This window comes from Vanacampus margaritifer, chromosome 2 (genome assembly GCF_051991255.1).
Source record: "Vanacampus margaritifer isolate UIUO_Vmar chromosome 2, RoL_Vmar_1.0, whole genome shotgun sequence".
NCBI classification, from domain to species: Eukaryota; Metazoa; Chordata; class Actinopteri; order Syngnathiformes; family Syngnathidae; genus Vanacampus; species Vanacampus margaritifer.
Genome location: NC_135433.1, coordinates 8797340 through 8819654, shown reverse-complemented (window position 1 = coordinate 8819654; position 22315 = coordinate 8797340). Strand labels below are relative to the sequence as shown.

Below are 22315 nucleotides of genomic sequence, written 5' to 3'. Positions count from 1 at the left end.
CTTGAGAGCACCACGACCAACCTAAGAACTATGACTGTTTGGTGTAAAGACACACAATGTCACTGACTGGTTTGTTTTGAAATATTGGATACCTTTATTCAAAAGTTTTTTTTTTTTTCTTCTGCGTTTTATGTTTAATTTTATGTCTGCAAAGCACTACGAATGGCGAAAGGTTACTGCAAATGGCTAGTTGACATAATGAAGTATTTGAAATTCTAAAGACAGCCTTTTGTAACAGGCATTGCCGCCATGACCCAATTCACAACCTCTCAATTTTGTCCGAGTGCACTGGAAGGCAACGCGACTTCCTCCTCCCTCCAGCACAGATTTGTGCGCATGCGTTGTGCGTCGCTGCTGTGACTGGAAAGTTTTTTTTTTTAAATCACTCTTTATGTTTTTTTTTTTTGTCGCAGTTATCAGTCGATCATGTCTCATGGTGGCGAGGACAGACTTTTCCCGAAGCGCAACGGTTGACAAGGGCGTACATAGAAGGACGGACATGGCCGTAGAAGCGGCTCGTCATCACCAAGCTGGCGAGCCGCGGGTCGAGGCTCAGTTTTTACCGAAGCTGAACGACGGAGTTGTGCCTTCGTCCGGACGTTGCCGACTAACCAGGCTAAGCTAACTGGCTCCAATGAAGCTCAACTGGGGGAGAGTCACTGGCATGAGCCCCTGGTTGTAGAGGACAACTCCCGTACGTGGATTGCCTTTATCGGTCACCACCACCACCACCACCACACCACCATGGCTGACCAAAACCATTACTGGACGGTGCTACCGAGCTACAAAACTAGTTTTGTTACCGGGGCCATGATGAAAAGAACCAAAGGGTAAACTAATCATCATCAAAATGCTATGCTACTACTAGCTGTCTTTTAGCCATCTTATCGATAAGTATCGACAAGCTTCTATAAATTTCCTTCTATCGCCGACTGTGTAAGTCTGTTAAATTCGCCCTATTTATATATATATATATATTGTTTCTGACAGAAACGTGAGTGTGTGTGTGGACTTCACATTGTCTCCACCCATCTGTCGCATAAAACGCCACAAAATAGCAGTGCAGATCAATATTACGATGTGATCACGGTGTTAACTCCTCTCTGGGAGTTTGATTGAATTATTTGCCCCTAACAGAGCGCATATGCCTTATACTGTACTGTCAAACGATCTTGTAACGTTCATATCGCGCCTATGCATCATAGTTTATGGCAGCTTTATCTCCCTTGACCAACATAAGAGGCATTCAGTCAGACAGCGGTGGTGCATGCATTTCTATTTACAAACGACGTTGCTGATAAGGGTTATTCTTTGGGAGTGAAATGTGCTCTGACTGGCCATTTTATTGGGCACACCTGCAATAGCTAAAAATTGCAAGACTAATGCAAAGGTACCTTGTAGGGGTGTGAATTGCCAAGTACCTTGCGATTCAATTCGCGTCACGATTAATCCCGATACGAATCTCTAAATTGATTATTGCGATTTTTTTTTTTTAAACTGAAATTTAGAAAATACTAATCGGTAAACATGTACAGGTACACTGTGAGATTTGTATGAAAATGTATTTATTTATCTGAAAATTCAGGCTTATAACTGAGCCACTGCATTTAACAAACATGTTTGAACAGCACTGACATAAAATATTAAGGCTTAATGTTTCATTAATATAACATTCTTTCATGCTTAATGTGTGAATCCTAACCCTAGGTAAGACGTTTTGTTGAATATTCCCATAAAAAAAAAAAGATGTTTAAAAATTGATTCGGCCGCATATCGAATCGATTCGAGAATTGCGCGCTGTAATATCGCGATATATTGCCAAATCGATTTTTTCTAACACCCCTAGTACCTTGTCTTTCAATCTAATTCTCAAATTCATTCCCTTGGCCACACTGGTAACTCAAAAATGAATTGCAGTCAGGTATGCCCTACCTAGAAGGCAAGTGGGAGTCATATAGTTGTTCATTACAGAGGATAAAGAATACAGTGGGTGACTGGGTACTGCTGTGCTACACTCTTTTTGGTCAAATATCTATTGCTTAAAGGATTATGTTGATGCTAATCATTGCCTGTGTTGGGATATTCCTCAAGTCAGCAGACTTTTAAATACACAATGTATAAATTCACTTTGTTTTATGTTTAACAGTAAACCAAGCCAATTATTTCGAAGAATAGTTACAAATTCTATCTGATGCTGTCATCATACTGCGTGTATCTCAAATTTGCGCTGGCAAGTCTAAGCAAAAAAAAAATAGGCTAAATGACGGCTCATATATCGAAAAACTTGTAAGTCTTGTCACTCGTTTCTCAAAGGCACCACTGTCATTTACAGATCCATTCACCTATTCCAGCGCTTACAAAACAAACAAAAGTTACGCGGTGTTAATAAAGGAAAAATAGCACTGTATTTTATAAAAATATCTTACAACATAAGAGAATGTAAAGAAATAATGGTTTTATAAAGCGTAAAGTCGTACACTGGACCGAGACAGACCATGTATAGTGAACTTCTAGGAAAAAAAATGTTCTGGTTAACCATGTTGATATATATGCCAACATTTTATGACTAATATTTAAGTTAATTGCCCGTTTTAGAGTTGCACATGTGTGTGGGCCCTCTATGCATTAGTTACCGATATTTGGGCAAGTGGACATAATGACGTGTCCACTGTCCAGTGAGGATTTTTCTCCAGTATAGTTTATTTCACATGGTTTCTTTTCTAGCTCGGGTCGGACATCAGTCACGCGACCTACTAATTACTGTGGCTTCCAATGGAGCTGCACGATTGTATGCACTATGCAGCACAACATCTCCCTATCAGCAGACGTGGAACATTGAGCCGCAGTATATTCCTCATGATGTGTCACGACAAACATCTATTGTGTCCCTGCTAACTTCTACGGCAGTCTATGACAGCATGCTTTTGTTCTGGTTTGATTCCCTCGGAAGAATATATTTGAAAGACGTACAAGAATGTTTGCGCGTTGAGCCGCAGATGTTTTTAAGTCGATGCCAAACCTTTTTGTCTTTTCTTTTTTTTCTGTCACTGTATTGCATTATAAACACAAAAGTGTGTGAATCTGCCTGCGCGGCGACCCAGAAATGTCAACATCTATCGATGTTCGCATCCCCTTAATTATTTTAGATCGTATGTCGCAGGAACAGGGAAATGTCATCAATATCTTGAGGTTGAAAATGAGTTGATGCGACGACAAGCTTTTTTGGGGGAGAAAAAATATCACAACATTTGTACAGTTTAGAAAACAACCTCAATATCGGGAATAATACACCTTAAAAAAATCATTTTTAGAATTGCATGGATGGTAGACTACTGTATATATACTGTTAATTGTTATCAAAGTTGATGTTTAATTTTTGCAACGTACATTACTATTACAATGATTGATCGCGCTTCTTGTATTATTGGTTGTTAAATTATTTCAAATTGCTACTTAAACCATCCAATGTACACTTACTAAAGGTTTTAGAATGGTGACAGTTTAACAGTGGAGCAGATTTGTTCTGTTTTTATTATTTCTACAAATCTTAGAAATCAAAGGTTGTCAGTCAGTCACAGGCTGACCAGCGTCCCGGAACAGATTGTGTTTGACCTTAAGACGTGCCGCTCTTTACAGTTAAGAATTTGTGAGCTACAAAGCCCTTGAAGGCAGTGCAGACTCTTTGACACATCAAGCAAGTGACCAACATAGGCTTGAGTTTTTACACAGACGTTATTATATGAGGGAAGAAAGGTCATAGAAAGTACAATTATGAAATGTCAATCCTGGCAGCTAAAACAAAAGCATCAGTCCAAAAAAGATTAATCCAGGATGGTACGGATGGATGCATTCCGTTTTCTGTCATCCATGTCATGGTAATCCGCAGAAGTTGCGTTAAAGGCGACTTGACTCTTCTTCTTGAACACGTTTCACCTTGACACTTTTTGCACATATACAGTTCAGCCGGCACAATCGATTCAGTACAATCGATCTTTGCTATGCGGAGTCCTGCTCATCCATGGCGATGGATCTGCAATGGTATGGCGAGTGTTATGTCATTTAACTCTTTGACTGCCAGACGTTTTCAGAAACGGGATGTCGCCAGTGCCAGCCGATTTAAGCATTTTGACTGATCTTTCAAGGTCCACAGAAAATGTTGTGTTTGGACTATGGAAACACACATACTACCAAATGAAAGATTCGACTCTCATCTTTCATCAGAAAAAAAAAGTTTGTTTCTACCTTATTCCGTTCTTCAGTAATCAACAATAGAAAATGGTTAGTTTCACCGAAATGCTCTGTTTTGAAACAAAAAGCGGAGAAAAAGAGCTTTTTGTGAAACGATGTTATTTCATGCACTCTAGTGAATTCTACACTTCTTTTTGTCCATGAATGATGCCACAAACACCTAAATAGTGCTTTACTTCTGTAATACACCACCACCAACAATGAAAAAGTGTTTTTGGATTGCAAAATACGTTTATTTCCATTCAACAATGTAACAATTTGACAAAACAATTTCGCAAACTATTTACAAATGTGTGCAACTGTGGTACTATTTACAATTATGTGGATGTTTCAAATACAGTTTTTCTTTTTGTAACACTGCCCTGCGTGCAAGGAGAGGGAGCAGGATTTGCACAACAGATATGTTTCACTTCGATTGTCCGTTTCGTGTACAGACACTTTCTTGACGGCCTTTTTTTCCGGGGAATAGCAAGTAGCAGACTGTACCCACTCCTCCGATGAATATGCATTGGACTCGGGGCACTCTTCGTCGTCCGATTGAACGTCCGCCTGAGCGTGCTCGGTTGTGCTCCGCGTTATCCGGTGTTAGCATCGCTAGCCCGTGAACCTTTATGACATCGTCATAGCCGCCGCGTCAGCGCTTCCAACTTCGGCGTCAACCTCGGAGTCACCATCATCATCATCATCGATGATGATCATCGTCGTCATCAATGTGCTCTTTAGCGTTGGTTGATGCCTTTCGTCTTTGAAAAAAATTCCCAAGTGTGAGCTGCTTGCAACCGGTCGCCTTTGTTCGCTTCTTCAGCCATCCAGCTCCGCCTCACGTCTTCTACTGCCGCGTCAATGCTTCCAACCTCGGAGTCATCATCATCATCGTCATCAATGTGCTCTTTAGCGTTGGTCGATGCTTTTCGTCTTTGAAAAAAACTGCTCAAGCGTGAGCTGCTTGCAACCGGTCGCCATGTTCTCTTCCCTTCCCCAGCCATTGTCCCCTCTAGCTCCGCCTCACGTCTTCTACTGACGCCTACCCAATCTTGTCAAAAGAGTCATTGCTGCCCTCTAGGGGCCAAAAATAGTCATTAGGCTAACTAGATCTGCTTGAAACTTTCACCACAGCTGGCCAAGGCTTTCCTCCACCCGTTTAAAAATAAAAAATAAAAAAAATTAGATGACGTCTTTTAACGTCATTGGCGGCCCTACGTAGGTTTTTACTTGACGTCTTTTAACGTCCATGGCAGTGAAAGAGTTAACTGTCAGACAAGGCTTTTTTTTTTTTTTTGTAGGATTAGGTGTTTTCAACCCAGTCATGGGAACACTTCCAGCTATGTAATCAAATTAAATCAGTATGCGTGTGGCATTGTTCGTTGTATTCCCATGATCTTAATATATGGTAACGACTAGTCAAAATGAATACTTTGTGTTTTTAATCTGCATAGATCATGTTTGTGGAAGCACATTGCGTAAGGAAATGTTTCAACTTTTTGCTGTTAAATTTGTTTTTCCACCTCTCACAGTGCCCGGAACAACAAGAGAAGGAGTTTGGCGGTCGGGACCCCTTCGCCAACGCTCTCGCGACCGCTTTCACCTCTCCCACTTGCCACAGGTACTTGTGTTGTTTTTTTTTGGTGTTTACAGTTGTGTGCCAGCTGGGATGTGTGTGTGTGAGATTATTGCTTGGCAGTCTCATTTGATGAACCGTGTGCATGATGATGATGATGAAGGGGGTCCAACATGGCAGGATACCCATATGCACTGCCACCTTATAACATTTATTTTTCATGGTTTCCTTTTTAATGTTTGAGATCATCAAACAAATGTCAAGATCAGACGAAGATAACCTAAGTAAGCATAAATTGTAGTAAAATAGATTTTTTTTTTTTAAATCTGCAGTACATGACCCTGTGTGAAAACAGTACTTGTGGTAGTGTGATGGTCTGGGGGTGGTTTGGTACTTTAGGGCTTGGATGACTTGCTTTGATTGATGGAACCACAAATTCTTCTCTTTATCTGAAAATCCTAAGGGAGAATGTTTGGTCATTAGTTTGTGATCTCAAGCTGAAGAACATTTGTGTTCTGCATCACAACAACGATTGTAAACTAGCAAACAGCAAGTCAACTTTTGAATTAAAAAAACAAAATGGACATTTTGGAGTGGCCTAGTCGAAGTCTGGACGTAAAGTAAATCTGATTGAAATGCTTTAAAATGCAGATCAAGGTCAAAACCTAAAGTGTTGCTGAATTATTAGCAATTCTGCAAGGAAGAGTGCACCAAAATACTTTAATTTTAGGGGTCAGTCATTTTTCACAAGGGCCATGTAGCTTTGGCTTAGCTTTTTTGTCCTTTAAACCTTGATTAAATTTTTTTTTTTTGTGTTTACTTAAGTATTTGACTAATATTTAAACTTGTTCGACGATGGGAAACATTTAAGTGTGACCCCCCCCCAAAAAACTCCAGAAGCGAGCAAACACTTTTTTTTCACACCGCTGCACTAGTGCTTGTTTTGATACGGAATGTCACAAGATTGTCAGTATTAGCCCTCTAGTGTTGTTTTGTTTATTTCCTGTCAGTAGATCCCAATGTGATAGGACTACGTTGCATGAAGGAATCAAAGACCTTCTTATGCTGAGCTGAGCAAACATAACTTTTTTTTATTGTCGTTCACGACGGTCGCTATGTCAGATTACCAGACATGATGTCAGAAATTCCTTCTGTGTCTTGGACCGGGCGAGTAGCCACAAGACACTGACACTGACCAGACCCCGCCCGATCAACATTTGCTACTGGCAACGGTTCATCAGCCACGCTATTACTTTACCTTTTGCCCATACCTACTTCTACACACTAAAGTAAGAATATATGGACAACACTTAATCGACAAAGCTCTGGCCAATTGTTGTTAACTCATTCACTGCCATAAATTCATTAAAAAAAAAGATTATTACAAATTTGGGGCAAGAGGCGATTGATTTTCTTTAATTGTAATTAATCGCATGACTTCACTAATTAACTATATCGGTTCTAAATGTACAATAAAAAATTCTAGGTTTTCATACTCTTGTTAACAAAAGTGGGGAAAAAATGTTAAACTAATAGAAATAGTTAAAATGACTTTTTGACGTCAGTGGCAGTGAATGAATAAAACTCAGTAAGACACTAATTTTATAAATTTTAGTAAAGAATACATGCTTGTGAATGTGTTTCTCCGCCATTTGTGTTCAAATATCTGCTGCTTCTGAAACACGGGCTATCAATGGCGCTTTTCACAGTTTGTTAGCCTCAACCCATTGACGGCTATAGACGTCAAAAATTCATTTGAACTATTTCTATTAGTTTGACATTTTTTCCTACTTCTGTTAACAAGAGTATGAAAACCTAGAATATATTTTTTAAAAATGTATTTATTTATTTCAATATTAGATTACAATCTTTAATCGTAATTAATGGCATGACTTCATAATTAACTCGCGATTAGTCACAAATTTCAGAGATTATTAAAAATTAAAGGCATGAGGCGATTATTTTTTTTAAATTGTAATTAATGGCATGACTTCACTAGTTAACTCACGATTAATAACAAATTTTACATCTGTTCTAAATGTACAATAAAAAGAAATCTAGGTTTTCATACTCTTGTTAACAAAAGTGGAAAAAATGTTAAACTAATAGAAATAGTTCAAATGAATTTTTGACGTTTATAGCCGTCAATGGCAGTGAATGAGTTAATTTGAAAAAGCCTAATGTTGGCTAATATAATTAGCCGGCTGTTTAATTGGTTGAGTCCTAAACATGGTTTACTATTAGTAGTAGTTCATAAGTTGTAAGTTTGTAACACACTGTGTTTCTTTAGCTGGCAGCAGTCCTTCAGAAAGTCCCCGAAATGTCACTGCGAGCAGCTCTGCTAACTTCCAGTTTGCCCGCAGGTAAGAGTTGACTAAAAAATAAACTTGAATATCTGCATATGACATCAGGCACTGCTTATCTGCTTACTACTGACACATGTTGAGACATTTATCTAATTTAGTAGCTCTGATAAAATGGAGACTAGGCAATCAAATGTAGGTTGTGTCTCTTCTTGCAAACTGAATAAACTGGGTTCAAAAAATCACAAGAAAGAAAGGCCAGCAGAAATTTGGAGTCAGGACTAACCAAAACCACCGTATGGACACCACTATTATTTTTTTCCTTTCAGGCTCTAGTCATCAAAAATACCACCTGTATTTTTTTAAAAAGAGAACTTAAAAGGGTATTAAAGGCATACCCTGACATTTTACCTTCGTAATGGAAAAAAAAAAACCCACAGAGAGGCAGCCCAGCCAGCTGAAAAGCGTCAGGGCATCTTGCTGGTCACGGCTTTTGAGTATAGCTGTAAGCCATTGCTACTGTGATTATGGGTGAAATTGCAGCTCTTTCCCTCTCAAAACACTTCTTACAACTCACAGGAGTGCAGAGGAGCATGGCCCGTAATGGTCGACAGCATGGGGAAAAAAGGGCTTTAATTTTTATGTGGAGTTTTCATGGTTTCTTAGACATACTGTATACAGGGATGTGATTTTTCCACTAATTCGCGGAATTCCGCTTTTTTTTTTATCTCCCCCCCAAAAAAAAAAAATCCGATTTTTATTTTTATTTTTTTATTTTTTAGTAGTAGTTCATTGTGTATGCACATGACTCCGACAGATAACATCTTCTGCTATAACAAAGACATTTGTGGTATGCTCTAATATGAGTTACTTTTCATTTGGTCATGATACAATTATTTGTTCATGAAATTTGAACTCTTCAACATTATTTATGTGTTAACTTAGTAATCACATTAGTTAGATATGATGATATTCTCAGTGATAGTTTTTAAAAGCAAAGGCAGTCCAATGTTTTTGAATGTGACTGATTTTGAGTTGACTAAAACTGCCATTTTATATGGGATAGTTCAATATACATTGAAAATTTATGCTGTTGTTTTGTCTATTTCTTTGTCATGTGAGTGCATTGAAAGTACTTAAAAACATGGAAAACCCATGAGCTCCGGGGGGCTTCCCTGGACCTAGCTGGGTGCCAGCGGCCCCCAGACCCCCGGCTAAATTTTCAGATAATTTCACTTTGGTCAAATCACATCCCTGTGTATATTATTTATTTATTTATTTATAAATTTAAAATGAAAATAATAAACAAAAGGAATGACTTAAAAATAATAAATTGTTAAATATGTTTTTTTAATTAATTAATTACAGTACTCCGAAGGCTAAGGCAATTACGTCATTACACATGATGTATTCCTAAATTTAAGTTACTGAGATAATGTTGCAAAGTTTACATGACACAAGCCAAAAGTTACACAAAACAAAAAAACATACTTTTCCTGTTTACACGCAAATGCTGAAGATGGAGTTTTGGAAAATGTTCACCCTGGCCAGAGTTTTCCAAAAGCTCAGTGTAGACATGCAAACAAAGTATGTATACACTAGTGTATGTACTGTTCCGTCCAATGGATTTAGTTTGTCAGAGATGTAGCACCATGGTCCTATAATGGCACATAATTCACTTCAGTCCTGGGTTATGAGCATATATGAGCGCTGCAGTACAACATATTGTAGCAAATGCATTATGCAGTTTGCCAACATGGAGACAGAGTGCAGTTTGGGCAGGTTCACAAGGTTCATGTGTTATTCACACGGGTGTCCAATTATTTTGTCACTCAAATGTGGAACATTAGTAACATGTAATCACTGGCATAAGGCCTGCCGCGCACTAAACATGACAATCATGTCTCAGATCCACACACCAGGCTATTGACCCTCGTACATATACCAGCTCACTACAGTGCTAAAACTGCAACTGTGTCGTTCCATCTGCGATGTTGCAACGACGTCCATTACGATTCATAGTTTGAATTGCAGCCAAACTAGTAGATCCATCCACTGAGATTAGAATAGCCATAAAGTTGCAGTTGCCACACTGTACACCGAGGTAGTAGGGCTGTGCAATTAATCGAAATTCAATTACAATTATTGCAATCCACAATTAGTTGACAACAACAGTTGAGGTGGCTCGGGCATCTGGTTCGGATGCCTCCTGGACGCCTCCCTGGAGAGGTGTTCCGGGCATGTCCCACCGGCGGGAGGCCCCGGGGACGACCCAGGACACGCTGGAGAGACTACGTCTCTCGGCTGGCCTGGGAAACGCCTTGGGATCCCGTCGGAGGAGCTGGGTGAAGTGGCTGGGGAGAGGAAAGTCTGGGCTTCCCTGCTAAAGCTGCTGCCCCCGCGACCCGATCCCGGATAAGCGGAATTGAAGACGGACGGACGGACAATCCACAATTACGAATGTTCGTTCGTTGCATAATCGTAAACAAAACTAAAAGATTATTAATACTAATTTTGAGTTGTTTACATTTTTATATTTGCACCTTTTCACATTTTAAGATAACTCGTTTAATAAATCTTGTTTGGTCCAAAGGAACTTACATAAATATAGTTGTGTTGTTTAAACATTTTCTTGTTTTGTACCAAAAAATAATCATTTAAATAATCAGGATTTCGGAATGTGGCTTCGGCGGCCGCTGAGGCAAAAACTCTGACATGGTTGTTCGTTGAGGCCATGGAAACCGACTTCCGGACGGCTTCGAGGAAATTCTGGTCCACCATCCGGCGTCTCAGAAGAGGAAAGCAGTGCACTATTAACACTGTGTATAGTGGAGATGGGGTGCTGCTGACCTCGACTCGGGATGCTGTGAGTCGGTGGGGAGAATACTTCGAAGTCCTCCTCAATTCCACCGACACGTCTTTCTTTGAGGAAGCAGAGTGTCCGGACTCTGAGGTGGGCTCTCCTTTCTCTGGGGTCGAAGTCACTGAGGTTGTTGGAAAGCTCCTCGGTGGCAGGGCCCCGGGGCTGGATGAGTTCCCTAAAGGCTCTGGATGTTGTGGGGCTGACACGCCTCTACAACATAGTGTGGACATCGGGGGCAGTGCCTCTGGATTAGCAGACCGGGGTAGGGTCCCCCTTTTTTAGAAGGGGGACCGGACCGGAGGGTGTTTTCCATCTATAGATGGATCACACTCTTCAGCCTTCCTGGTAAGGTCTATTTAGGGGTGCTGGACAGGAGGGTCTCCCTTAGAAATAGGGTGAGAAGCTCGGTCATCCGGGACAGACTCAGAGTAGAGCTGCTGCTCTTCCGCGTTGAGAGGAGCCAGTTGAAGTGGCTCGGGCATCTGGTTCGGATGCCTCCTGGACGCCTCCCTGGAGAGGTGTTCCGGGCATGTCCCACCAGCGGGAGGCCCCGGGGACGACCCAGGACACGCTGGAGAGACTATGTCTCTCGGCTGGCCTGGGAACGCCTTGGGATCCTGCTGGAGGAGCTGGTTGAAGTGGCTGGGGGTGAGGGAAGTCTGGGCTTCCCTGCTAAAGCTGCTGCCCCCGCGGCCCGACCTTGGATAGCAGAAGATGGATGGATGGATTTCAATTATTGCGATTTAATATTTTTTCCATAATCGAGCAGCCCTACATTGTAGTCATAGCCTCAACATTGTTAAAATCCAGAAGGACGACATAAGCACATGTTGCACTAATTTGCACGCAAACCCAAAATCCAAAATAATCCGCAGGTCATAGTCACTCAGCAAATTTCCTGTTGTCATTTCATGTTTAGCAACATGCCACTTACAGCTCGTTTGCGTGAGGAAGCCTTTGACTATTCTTGTCATCATGGATTGAATCATTGAAAGAAAGTGGGACATGTCCTCAGAGAACCACGCTGGACAGATGGGGGAGGAAGCATCATGAGTGTGTTACTTTTGCGCTCCAATGTTTGCACTGGTGGCGTTTGTGTTAGTGTATGAAGGTAATGTCATTGCTGCATTATAACACAGAATAGCCTGGCAGGTGCAGCTGCAAAGTGGGACAGGCACACTAGAGCGTGACAGACAGACTTGTTCTGTCAGTCTCATTAAGCAGCGTTTACTTTGTTTCTGAATTCTTACACTTGTCTTTCACTCCCTCCCCTCATCTTCTGCTCCATTTGGGCCTTTCCTATCCCGCCTCTGTGAAGCCATCTGGCCCGTACTGAGAGGTAAGAATCCATCCAAAAATATTTTTTTTGTCAGTATCTCTGTTTCTTACAGTTTTGAGCTTCTTTTTTTTTTTTATTTAACTAATGATGGGAAGTTTCAGGATGCTACAATATGGTTTAGAGTGGTAAAAGATGATCTCATTTGCATTTTTACTGCAGCGTGTAGGCAGTATGGGGATTATGTGTCAACAATGCAAATTGAAGCACACCACAATGTATATGACACAGTTAAACAGTCAAATAGAATGGAGTTGAGTAGAGTGCAAAGCTCCATCAAGGCTGAACAAGTCAGTCTAATGATACGTTCACACAAAGGTGAAATGTTGCGTCGCCTCGTGTTCCTCGATGGAGTTTGATCACTGTATGCTACGAAGGTCGCTGTTTCATTTGCTCCACGCCACAAAAGAGAAGAGGAGCAGGGTTTCCACGGGGTCGAACAAAAAAAAAAGTCTACAATTTAGAAACTTAAATTTTAGGCCTTTATTGTGTTTAAAAAAACACACACACCGTATTTTCATCCCAGGTCAAAAATTTAATTTACCCAAGTCTTAAAATTCTTACACCCACTCGATTCATCTGTACTACAGAGACATTTTGAACATATTAAAAATTAATCATCATAATGACTGCTGACTGTGCTCTTTTACAGACGAAAATGTCATTTACCTAATGCAAGGGTGTGCCATATACTACAGTAAATGGAATTGCAGAGCTTTTATACTTTACCTACACGGCTTTACTGTTTTTTTTTGTTTGTTTTTCAGCAGAGGAGATGGCCGAAGATGGTCTGTGGCATCAGTTCCCTCTTCTGGATACTGCACCAATGCACCCAGTTCATCTGTATCCGTAAGCTATTTAAATCGATGTATTTGTTTCTGTGCCGTATATTGCTTCCAAGACCCCCGCAGCTACCTTTTACTGTGGCAATGCCAACTTTTTAGTCCAGCTGATACTTAACCCCCCCCCCCCCCCCCCCCCCCAAATCAATTTTCTAAGTGTGAAACTCTCACCTGCTCGCAGGCTTGAAACCGGCCTCGCAAACTGTATGTTTTGCTCCACCGGGCAGTCTGGAACCAAAACGTTCATTCATGGCAAGTCCGGGTTCTTGGCAAGAGGACAAACGTCGCTGGCGCCTACAGACTGCCGAGTGTGTCATTTCACGCTCACACGTCAGTAGTGTTGAGGTCCCGCGCGTGACCTTGAAGTGTGTCGTTAGAGGTCACAAGAGACCCTTACACAAACATTCCACATTAAGTTGAGCTATACACAACAGAATAAAAGGAGATGGGATCATGTTTTCATTCGTTAGTCACGATAACAGGATGTGTCTGATGATAAATACTTGAATCACAGCACTTTATCATGCTGCACAGAGGGAAGAGATGAATCATCCCAGTGCTATCCAAGAGTAGTGTAGATTGCTTCCAAGCGAGCTTTTACCAATGCAATTTGATCTGTTTTTCAGGTTGAATTCAAGTATTTTGATGACCAAAAAAAATGCATTTAGTGTAGCTATTTATTGTAATGGAAAATCAACTCAAGCCAAGTGAGTATTTTTCTGGCAAAACAAATTCTCAAGGGCAGTATCAATTGATCCTTTTGGGAAACGTTAAAGTAAGATGCAATTTAGTGCTTGCGAGTTCCACCCATGAAGATTTTGTGTCTGGTTTCTGTGGTGTACTTTATCTTGAAACTCGTTACTGAAACTGCTGTTGGCTGTAAAACAATAGTCGGGTCCTGTGTCACGGCTGTAATTTTGCATGGTTGGCCACATGGCTCAGAGACGGTGAGGTCAGCCCTCCCCACACAAAGCCCCTTTCAGGGATCCTCTCAGTGAGGTCTTTATGCTGCTCTGGCCTGAAACATCTCCAGTTTCCTCCTCAGGCTTTCTCCTCCTCTTTCTATCACCTATTTTCAGTCTTGTTACCACCCCCCGTCTTTTTCCACTTCCATTCCCGTGTTTCCTGCATTTCCCTTTTTACAATTAAGAACCCAGCCAGATGGAAGTTTTCATAAATTCCAGGCTGGACGTCACACATTTTGGCGTGGAGTGAGAAAAAGAGCGCACACGTGGCCAACATAACAGCCGTGCTGCCTGCCTTGGGATGTAACGCAGCTCCAAATGAAAATCCTGAGTTTGCAGAACAGAACACTTAAACTCTCGTACTCCTTAGTCCCGACTGATAAAGATAACAAAAAGATAATTCATGTTTTGTTTTAAAAACCCTTTCTGTTTATTATCTTCTCCTCATAAACATGTCCATATAAAAGAAAAAGTAAATGCTCTGACGCTAGCGCTGTTATTAACTCTTTGACTGCCAGACGTTTTCAGAAACGGGATGTCGCCAGTGCCAATACGTTTATTTACATTCAACAGTGTAACAATTTGACAAAACAGTTTGGCAAACTATTTACAAATGTGTGCAACCGTGGTACTATTTACAATTGTGTGGATGTTTCAAATACAGTTTTTCTTTTTGTAACACTCCCCTGCGTGCAAGGGGACGCAGCAGGATTTGCACAACAGATTAGTTTCACTGCGATTGCAGACGCTACACTTTTTTGCTGGCTTTTTCCCCCCGGGGAATAGCAAGTATATACTGCAGTGTGTTTGGCCATGTTGCCATCAAGTCTACTCTCAGGATCATGATACGGTGACGTTACGGGGGTGTTACGTCTGGCTTCCTCATGTCCTTCACTTCCTATACCGGGTAGTAAGAGATGTTCTGATCCATCTTATCCGCTTCATTCATGGTGGCATCGTAGTCCATAACCAGTGTCTTCTCTGTGATCAGATTGTACCCACTCCTCCGATGAATATGCATTGGACTCGGGGCACTCTTCGTCGTCCGATTGAACGTCCGCCTGTGCAGTAGTGCTCGGTTGTGCTCCACGTTTTCCGGTGTTAGCATCGCTAGCCGGTGAACCTTTATGACGTCGTCATAGCCGCCGCGTCAACGCTTCCAACTTCGGCGTCAACCTCGGAGTCACCATCATCATCATCATCAATGATGATCATCGTCGTCATCAATGTGCTCTTTAGCGTTGGTCGATGCCTTTCGTCTTTGAAAAAAATTCCCAAGTCTGAGCTGCTTGCAACCGGTCGCCATGTTCTCTTCCCTTCCCCAGCCATTGTCCCCTTTAGCTCCGCCTCACGTCTTCTACTGACGCCTACCCAATCTTGTCAAAAGAGAGTCATTGCTGCCATCTAGGGGCCAAAAATAGTCATTAGGCTAACTAGATCTGCTTGAAACTTTCACCACAGCTGGCCAAGGCTTTCCTCCACCCGTTTAAAAAAATTTTTTTTTAAAAATTGGATGACGTCTTTTAACGTCATTGGCGGCCCTCCGTAGGTTTTTACTTGACGTCTTTTAACGTCCATGGCAAGTCAGAGTTAATACATTTTTTCAATTTTGTTCAGGCCTGCTTATCCTCCGTCCTCTGCTCTTCTTCCATAGTCGTCCTCTTCCCAGGAGCTCCTGCACCAGTTGCCTCTCCAGCCGACTCAAGATGATCTCCACTTTTTGTTCAAACATTTCCGGAGCACGGAAAGTGTGGCGGATGAAGAAGGGCCACACACTTCACCCGCTGTCCGGCTCCGCTCGCGCAGTCTCAGGTAGCCTCCATTCGGCTGCTTGAGTTATGTCAGGATTTCGGTTGAGTCATTTCTTGTCATCAAGCACAACTGATCTGAGTTAAAAAGCCAAATGTTTGCCGGAGCCCAAAAAAAAACCCCGTTATGGAGATAATCGAGATCAAAAGCTACTTCATTAATCCCTTCATCATTCATTAAGGGGAAATTCCAAAATGATGACGAATGTGTGCGGTCATACCAAACCACCAAAATGTTGCAGTTTCTTTCTTAGCCTGTGCCATTAATATATTGACTAATAAGTGCCCCCACCTTAATTTTTCAAGTGATGAGTCGTCACTTCATCAATTAGTTTTTAATTATTTTTTCCCTCTGTGTTGCGAGCCAAAATTTCACATATTAGTTAACGTCAGATACACTGCCATGTGAGTAAAGTGACGAGCGCTACAGTCACTGATGTACTTTCTTGATTGGGACCAACCGTCAAACACTGGAGCGACTCCAAATCTAGCCTTGATGTCACTCTCAAGACTGTACAGTAATTACCCTTTGTAGAATACATTTGATTACATTTGTTTCTCTTACTATGATGTGAAAAACACTTATGTCCATATCTGTCACGTTTTACATTTTTATGTTTTGGGGATGAAACTGAACGCAGACATTTCAAAAACATAAAAATGTATAAAATGACAAAAATGGACATAAGTGTTTTTCAAATAGCAGTGACAATATTTACTTTTTTATATACTGTTTATTATATATAATTGACTGGTTTGATAGTGAATGATATAACTTCAGACTACATTATGTCAAATTCATTCTAAAAATAAAGCCCAAGACAATAAATTCTTAACTTTTTCATCTATCGTGCCCTGTGAAATTGCAATAAATGAGCAGATGTCAAACTTTATTCATGGACATTTACTAATGTTTAGTCATAGTCCAATAGTAGTCATAGTCCAATAGTACGGGGGAGGAATATGAGACAGCATTACGGTGCTGCTAAGACACTTTTATTTAACTCCACGTGCTTCAAATTAAAATAGGGTACTGGCAAGTGTCACTGATGGCTTTAAAAATAGTTCCAGAGAAGCCTGTAAAGCATTTGTTGTTGCCCTCATAAAGTCCCCAAGCAGTTAACCATCACCAATGCTACCTTATTAAACCACTCTACTGAAATAGAAAGGTTATGCTACTTGCTCTGGGTTGGATTGTACAGATGCGCTACGGGTTGCTATTTTCAATATAGTTGTTGACAGTGTGTTGATTTCTCTGGCATGTTGCAAACGTTCCTTCTTGTAATTGAACCCCGTCACGCACAACAGATGTGCTCATGATTTCTGCAGATGAGATTCTGATCCGAAACACATTAGAGGCATTTTCAAATGGGCTGTGCTTGTGATAGTCATGGTTGTCAAAGCTTGGAAAGGAACTCATGTAATCAAGCCTTCCTCAGACAATTGGGGGAGGACAGCATTTCCTGAATGAAAATGATGACAAATGAAATCATTCAACAGTTTTAGTGGTTTAATATTCTGTATTATTCATATGTTGCATCTGTAAATGGATGATCTCTCCAGTGATTTGGTAGGATGTTTTTATTATTCCAACATTTGCTTGTTTCTCATCCAGCCCTGGACGAACCTGTGGAACATTTGACAATGAAATTGTCATGATGAATCATGTCTATAAAGAACGCTTTCCCAAGGTACAGTGAAACTTGATTTGTCTTTTTTTTCCCTATATCCCCTTTAATCAATCTTCACTTTTTATCCTTTCAACGCAATATTAAATAGTCTTCCATCGTTGTTACTTTGCTAGGCAACAGCACAGATGGAGGGCCGACTTCTAGACATCATTGAAGAGTGTTCGCCTGGAACCGCCCTGCCCCTGGCTGACGGTGTGCTTGGCTTCATCCAGCACCAGCTGGTGGAACTGGTCCGAGACTGCCTGGACAAGTCCCAAAAAGGCTTGGTCACCTCTCGATACTTTGTGGAGCTGCAGGAGAAGCTGGAGAAGCTTTTGCATGAGGTAAATGCTCCTGCTGTGTGAGCCTTAGAAACACGCATGCCTCTGCCACACTTTTAGCTTATTACCATTTAAGTGTTCCTTCTAGAACAGCCAGTGCATTTGTGGTGCCAGTTCACTCTGCTCTGTCGGACATTGAGTACTTTTTACTCCCTATGATTCATTACATAATCTTTCTAGAAAACTTTTAGTTCAATTCATATTCTATAAGCCACAGATGAGCAGTTTTCCCCTCATGGGCGTCTTTTCCTAAGAGGCTTGTTTAGGAGGATTAAGGGGAAGAAATGAGCCATACACGGTGCAACCTCCAAAGTTAAACACCCCAAAAGTGGTACCGTGAAAGTATGTCTATCCGAGTTGGCCAATAGCCTCACTAGCCCCATCTTTGAGCAGGAGAGGAGAGGGGAGGAGAGAGGAGGAGAGAGGAGAAGCGGCGATAAAACAGGCCAAAGTTCAGATCCAGGTCAACTTCAGTGTAATGAAAATAAACATAGAGCGCAAACCATTCATCATGTATGACATCACTCAAGACATCAGCTTTGTGGGCATCTAAAGCAGCATTGGCCCAATTACCCAAATAACAAATTTAAAAAAAAAACACACATTTAGCTTGATTCACACGGGAGGACACTTAACCGTGTTTTCTCCAAAACATTTTCAGGGTTGGCTTTATCCAATTTTACGGACAAATCCTATGTTGGCATATATTTGTCTTTAAACTGAACTGCCATTGTTTTTGGGGGGAAATTTTATGTATCAAAGGTATTAGTGTAGTATCGAACAATCTGTAACTTAAGGTAACTCACTTGTCTGTGTCAAGACATTTACTATGAAACAATCTGCATATTTAAATGAATGAAAAAGTTGACATGTCTGTTTCTATAGGTGGCACATTAAAGGTGCATTGTGCAGTTTAAAAAAGGCAATATTAAAGCTTTTTCTACATCATGCATGCTCCACCAATGCCCAGATGAGTACGAAGAGCCCTGACTGTTTTACTGTGACTGCACCTAACAGCTTTTATCTTTAACCTTTAAACCTTTAAAGTAGAGTGTGCGGACCCTGCACACTCCACAGTTTCTTTGGGGAGGGGCGGAGTTTTTCTTACCTCATTTGAAGTCATGTCTTCGTTTGTCAACTGTGGCTGTCGCTTTAAGTTCGTGCACGCGCACCAGGAACGAGCCTGACACAGATGCTGCAGTTCCGCTTTGGGCCAGAGGTGGCAGTCGCGAGTAAAAAAAAAAAAAAAAAGTGACAAATTGCACAAAGATCCTTTAATGTGTTCACTTTGCCACCTGGCTGTCATTTTTGTTCATATTAGCAATGGAGTGAGCCAAAACCAGGTTTGTCAGTGTTAAAATTAGTTTGACACACTGAACTCGGTGAACTACTGAACTGCGTTGATATGTTGACAGGAGAAATAAAATGGGGAGAGATACATTCCATCACAAAGTAATTGAAGCCATTTCAAAACGGAGCTGTTTGCTTGGTATTGAAGTTACGCAATTTTCAATGTTTGAAATCGTGGGAACAAAACACGGCTTCAAAAGCAGACACATATGCAGACAATGAAAATGCGTTTACAAGTCTTTTTTATTATTCATAAACCTGACAAAGCAAAGCACATTTACTGATTGATGCGAAACATTTCAGTACAAGCCACAATCCCTTGAACAGACGATGTAAAGAAGGTCATTTGTTGTTTCTTCATCAGGCTTATGAGCGTTCAGAGAGTGAGGAGGTGACCACCATTACAAAACTAGTGAAGAAGATCCTCATCATCATTTCCAGGCCTGCCAGGCTCCTGGAATGTCTGGTAAAGCCGGTTCTTCTTTTAAGCCTTGAACTAAATACTTACTGTGTGATGTGATGTGCTCTAGTAATGATGATGATTATAATAATAATAATAATAATAACACTTGGCTGATGTTCGAAATGATCTGAGGGAAAGCATTCTAATGTTTTGCTCTTGGAATGCTGGTGTTAGCTTTTCTTTTCAACACTGCTTTTTGCAAAAAGCAATTTCTTTCATTTTGCACGCTTGCTTGAATACAAAAGGCTATTGTGGTAACCGTGCCAAACGAAATGAAGCAAAAACACCACCTTTTGTTTTGTCTTTTTCAGGAGTTTGATCCCGAGGAGTTCTACCAGCGTTTAGAGACTGCAGAAGGTCAAGCCAAAGTGAGCCAGGGGATCAAGACTGATATTCCCAGATATATCGTCAGTCAGCTCGGCCTCACCAGGGATCCTCTTGAAGGTGCCATGCAGATTTATATTATTAATATTATTATTATTTTTGGCTCGGTACACACAACTGGGTTGTTTCATACATTCAAGTTCCTTGGGTGGAGTCTCACTTGGGACCTGGTGGTTTTATGGTTTGCACATTAATTACATGCTACCCTTGCCCGTGTTTTCGAATTGGCTACCATTTGTTCATATGGGAAAAGGACATTAAATTACAGTTCCACCTATGTTCAATTTTGCTTTTGTTTCTCTCGTTATTTCTCAGTGACAGACCCTTCATCATGAGAACAGTTTTCTTGAACTAAAGATCCATGTTCATGTTATTGACTAACAATCTGGTCCTTGACTAATGCAAGTTTTTTTTTTTTTTTTCCTCCTCCAGATCTACTTTCATGATTTTAATGTGATCTTAAATGTGCTCTTTTAATTCTGCGGTTCCAGAGATGGTCCAACTGGAACAAACAAGCCCGGGTCACAGGTCTGCCAGCAGAGAGTCTGATGAGTCTGGAGAGGCAACGCCAACGCAGGTAGGAACTAAAAAGTAATGCAAAACGTGTAAATGTTGAGTTCAGGAAAACAACGTGCAGTCATACAGATCACAAACATCTCACATGATTACAATGCTTTTGCTTACCGGGCATAAGAGATTCTGTTTCCTGTTATTTTTCTGTTGTGTTGACTGTGATTCAGAGCCGTGCAGTTTGCACTCCCCCACGTAGGAAACCACTGGAGAGTGACTTTGAAACGATTAAGCTGATTAGCAACGGCGCCTATGGGTGAGAGATCATATTTCTTTGTTTGCATTCGTCAACCTGAATGTCTTTTGTGAACATAAGCAGAATAAATAGGTTGAATGATGATGTCCTCTACTTTTCCTTCTTTTCATACCCCCGACGCTCCTGCTCTTCTATGCGACCCCATGCACGCCTCTCCGTCCCTTTTGCAGAGCCGTATTCCTAGTCCGTCACAGGGAAACCCGACAACGCTTCGCCATGAAGAAGATCAACCGGCAGAACCTGATTTTGCGAAATCAGATCCAGCAGGTGTTTGTGGAGCGAGACATCCTCACCTTTGCCGAAAACCCATTTGTGGTCTCCATGTTTTGCTCTTTTGAAACACGGCGGCACCTCTGCATGGTGATGGAATATGTAGAAGGTAGAGTCCTTTTTCTTTTTTGTCTCTCTTATTTTCTCACAATTTGATACATGGCTTTTCTGGCCTCCTGTTACTCGAAGGTGGCGATTGTGCCAATCTATTGAAGAACATCGGCCCTCTGCCTGTGGACATGGCGCGCATGTATTTTGCGGAAACGGTCCTGGCTTTAGAATACCTTCACAACTATGGCATCGTACACAGAGACCTCAAACCTGACAAGTGAGCAGCCAAACTACAACAGCTACTTATTAAAAGCGTTCATCATCATTTTATATCTGAATTTGTTGGGTCAGACTTTAAACAGAATGAAATGTGTTTTGTTTCCTTCCTTTGTAGTTTATTAATCACCTCCATGGGACACATTAAGCTTACAGACTTTGGACTGTCAAAGATTGGCCTCATGAACATGACAACCAATTTGTATGAAGGCCACATTGAGAAGGACACAAGAGAGTTCATCGACAAGCAGGTATGTCGCCTTTCTTTCTATTGACTTCTTGAAATCAACTTCAACATTAATGGCTTACCTTTTCACTCCTCCACAGGTGTGCGGTACCCCAGAGTACATCGCTCCAGAGGTGATCCTGCGGCAGGGTTATGGGAAGCCTGTAGATTGGTGGGCTATGGGCATTATCCTGTATGAGTTCCTTGTGGGCTGCGTGCCGTTCTTTGGAGACACACCTGAACAGCTTTTTGGTCAGGTGGTTAACGGTAAGTTCATTCTTTACCTGAATGTGTTAACTGGTGATTTCTTGAAAGTTTTATTAGTCATCATTAACTAATCGCAGTTTTTATTAGAGCCTTTAAGTGAATCACTATTGTTTACTTGTTTTGTCCAGATGACATTATATGGCCTGAGGGAGACGATGCTCTGCCAGCTGACACCCAAGACCTTATCACCAGATTACTTCGTCAGAGTCCGCTCGAACGCCTTGGAACGGGTACGTGACAGCGAATAAAAACGGACTTGAAGGAAGGA

The 22315-nt window shown here is 41.3% G+C and overlaps 1 protein-coding gene across 4 annotated transcripts in view; it reads left to right on the top strand.

Annotated features, from left to right (window-relative positions):
• The window catches only part of mast3a (microtubule associated serine/threonine kinase 3a), a 40268-nt gene that overhangs the window by 4852 nt on the left and 13101 nt on the right, over positions 1 to 22315 (top strand). For 2 of the 4 annotated variants that reach the window (XM_077559510.1, XM_077559511.1), the window contains exons 3-18: positions 5763 to 5851; positions 8097 to 8169; positions 12291 to 12311; positions 13076 to 13157; positions 15770 to 15927; positions 17539 to 17614; positions 17728 to 17937; positions 19649 to 19750; positions 20059 to 20191; positions 20623 to 20708; positions 20872 to 20957; positions 21128 to 21336; positions 21417 to 21555; positions 21673 to 21805; positions 21882 to 22047; positions 22176 to 22277. In XM_077559510.1, coding sequence (XP_077415636.1) covers positions 5763 to 5851; positions 8097 to 8169; positions 12291 to 12311; positions 13076 to 13157; positions 15770 to 15927; positions 17539 to 17614; positions 17728 to 17937; positions 19649 to 19750; positions 20059 to 20191; positions 20623 to 20708; positions 20872 to 20957; positions 21128 to 21336; positions 21417 to 21555; positions 21673 to 21805; positions 21882 to 22047; positions 22176 to 22277 — 1865 coding nt within the window. Of the gene's footprint in view, positions 1 to 413; positions 831 to 5762; positions 5852 to 8096; positions 8170 to 12290; positions 12312 to 13075; positions 13158 to 15769; positions 15928 to 17538; positions 17615 to 17727; positions 17938 to 19648; positions 19751 to 20058; positions 20192 to 20622; positions 20709 to 20871; positions 20958 to 21127; positions 21337 to 21416; positions 21556 to 21672; positions 21806 to 21881; positions 22048 to 22175; positions 22278 to 22315 lie in introns of all 4 variants that reach the window. The other 2 variants (XM_077559509.1, XM_077559508.1) reach the window with 2 other exon arrangements.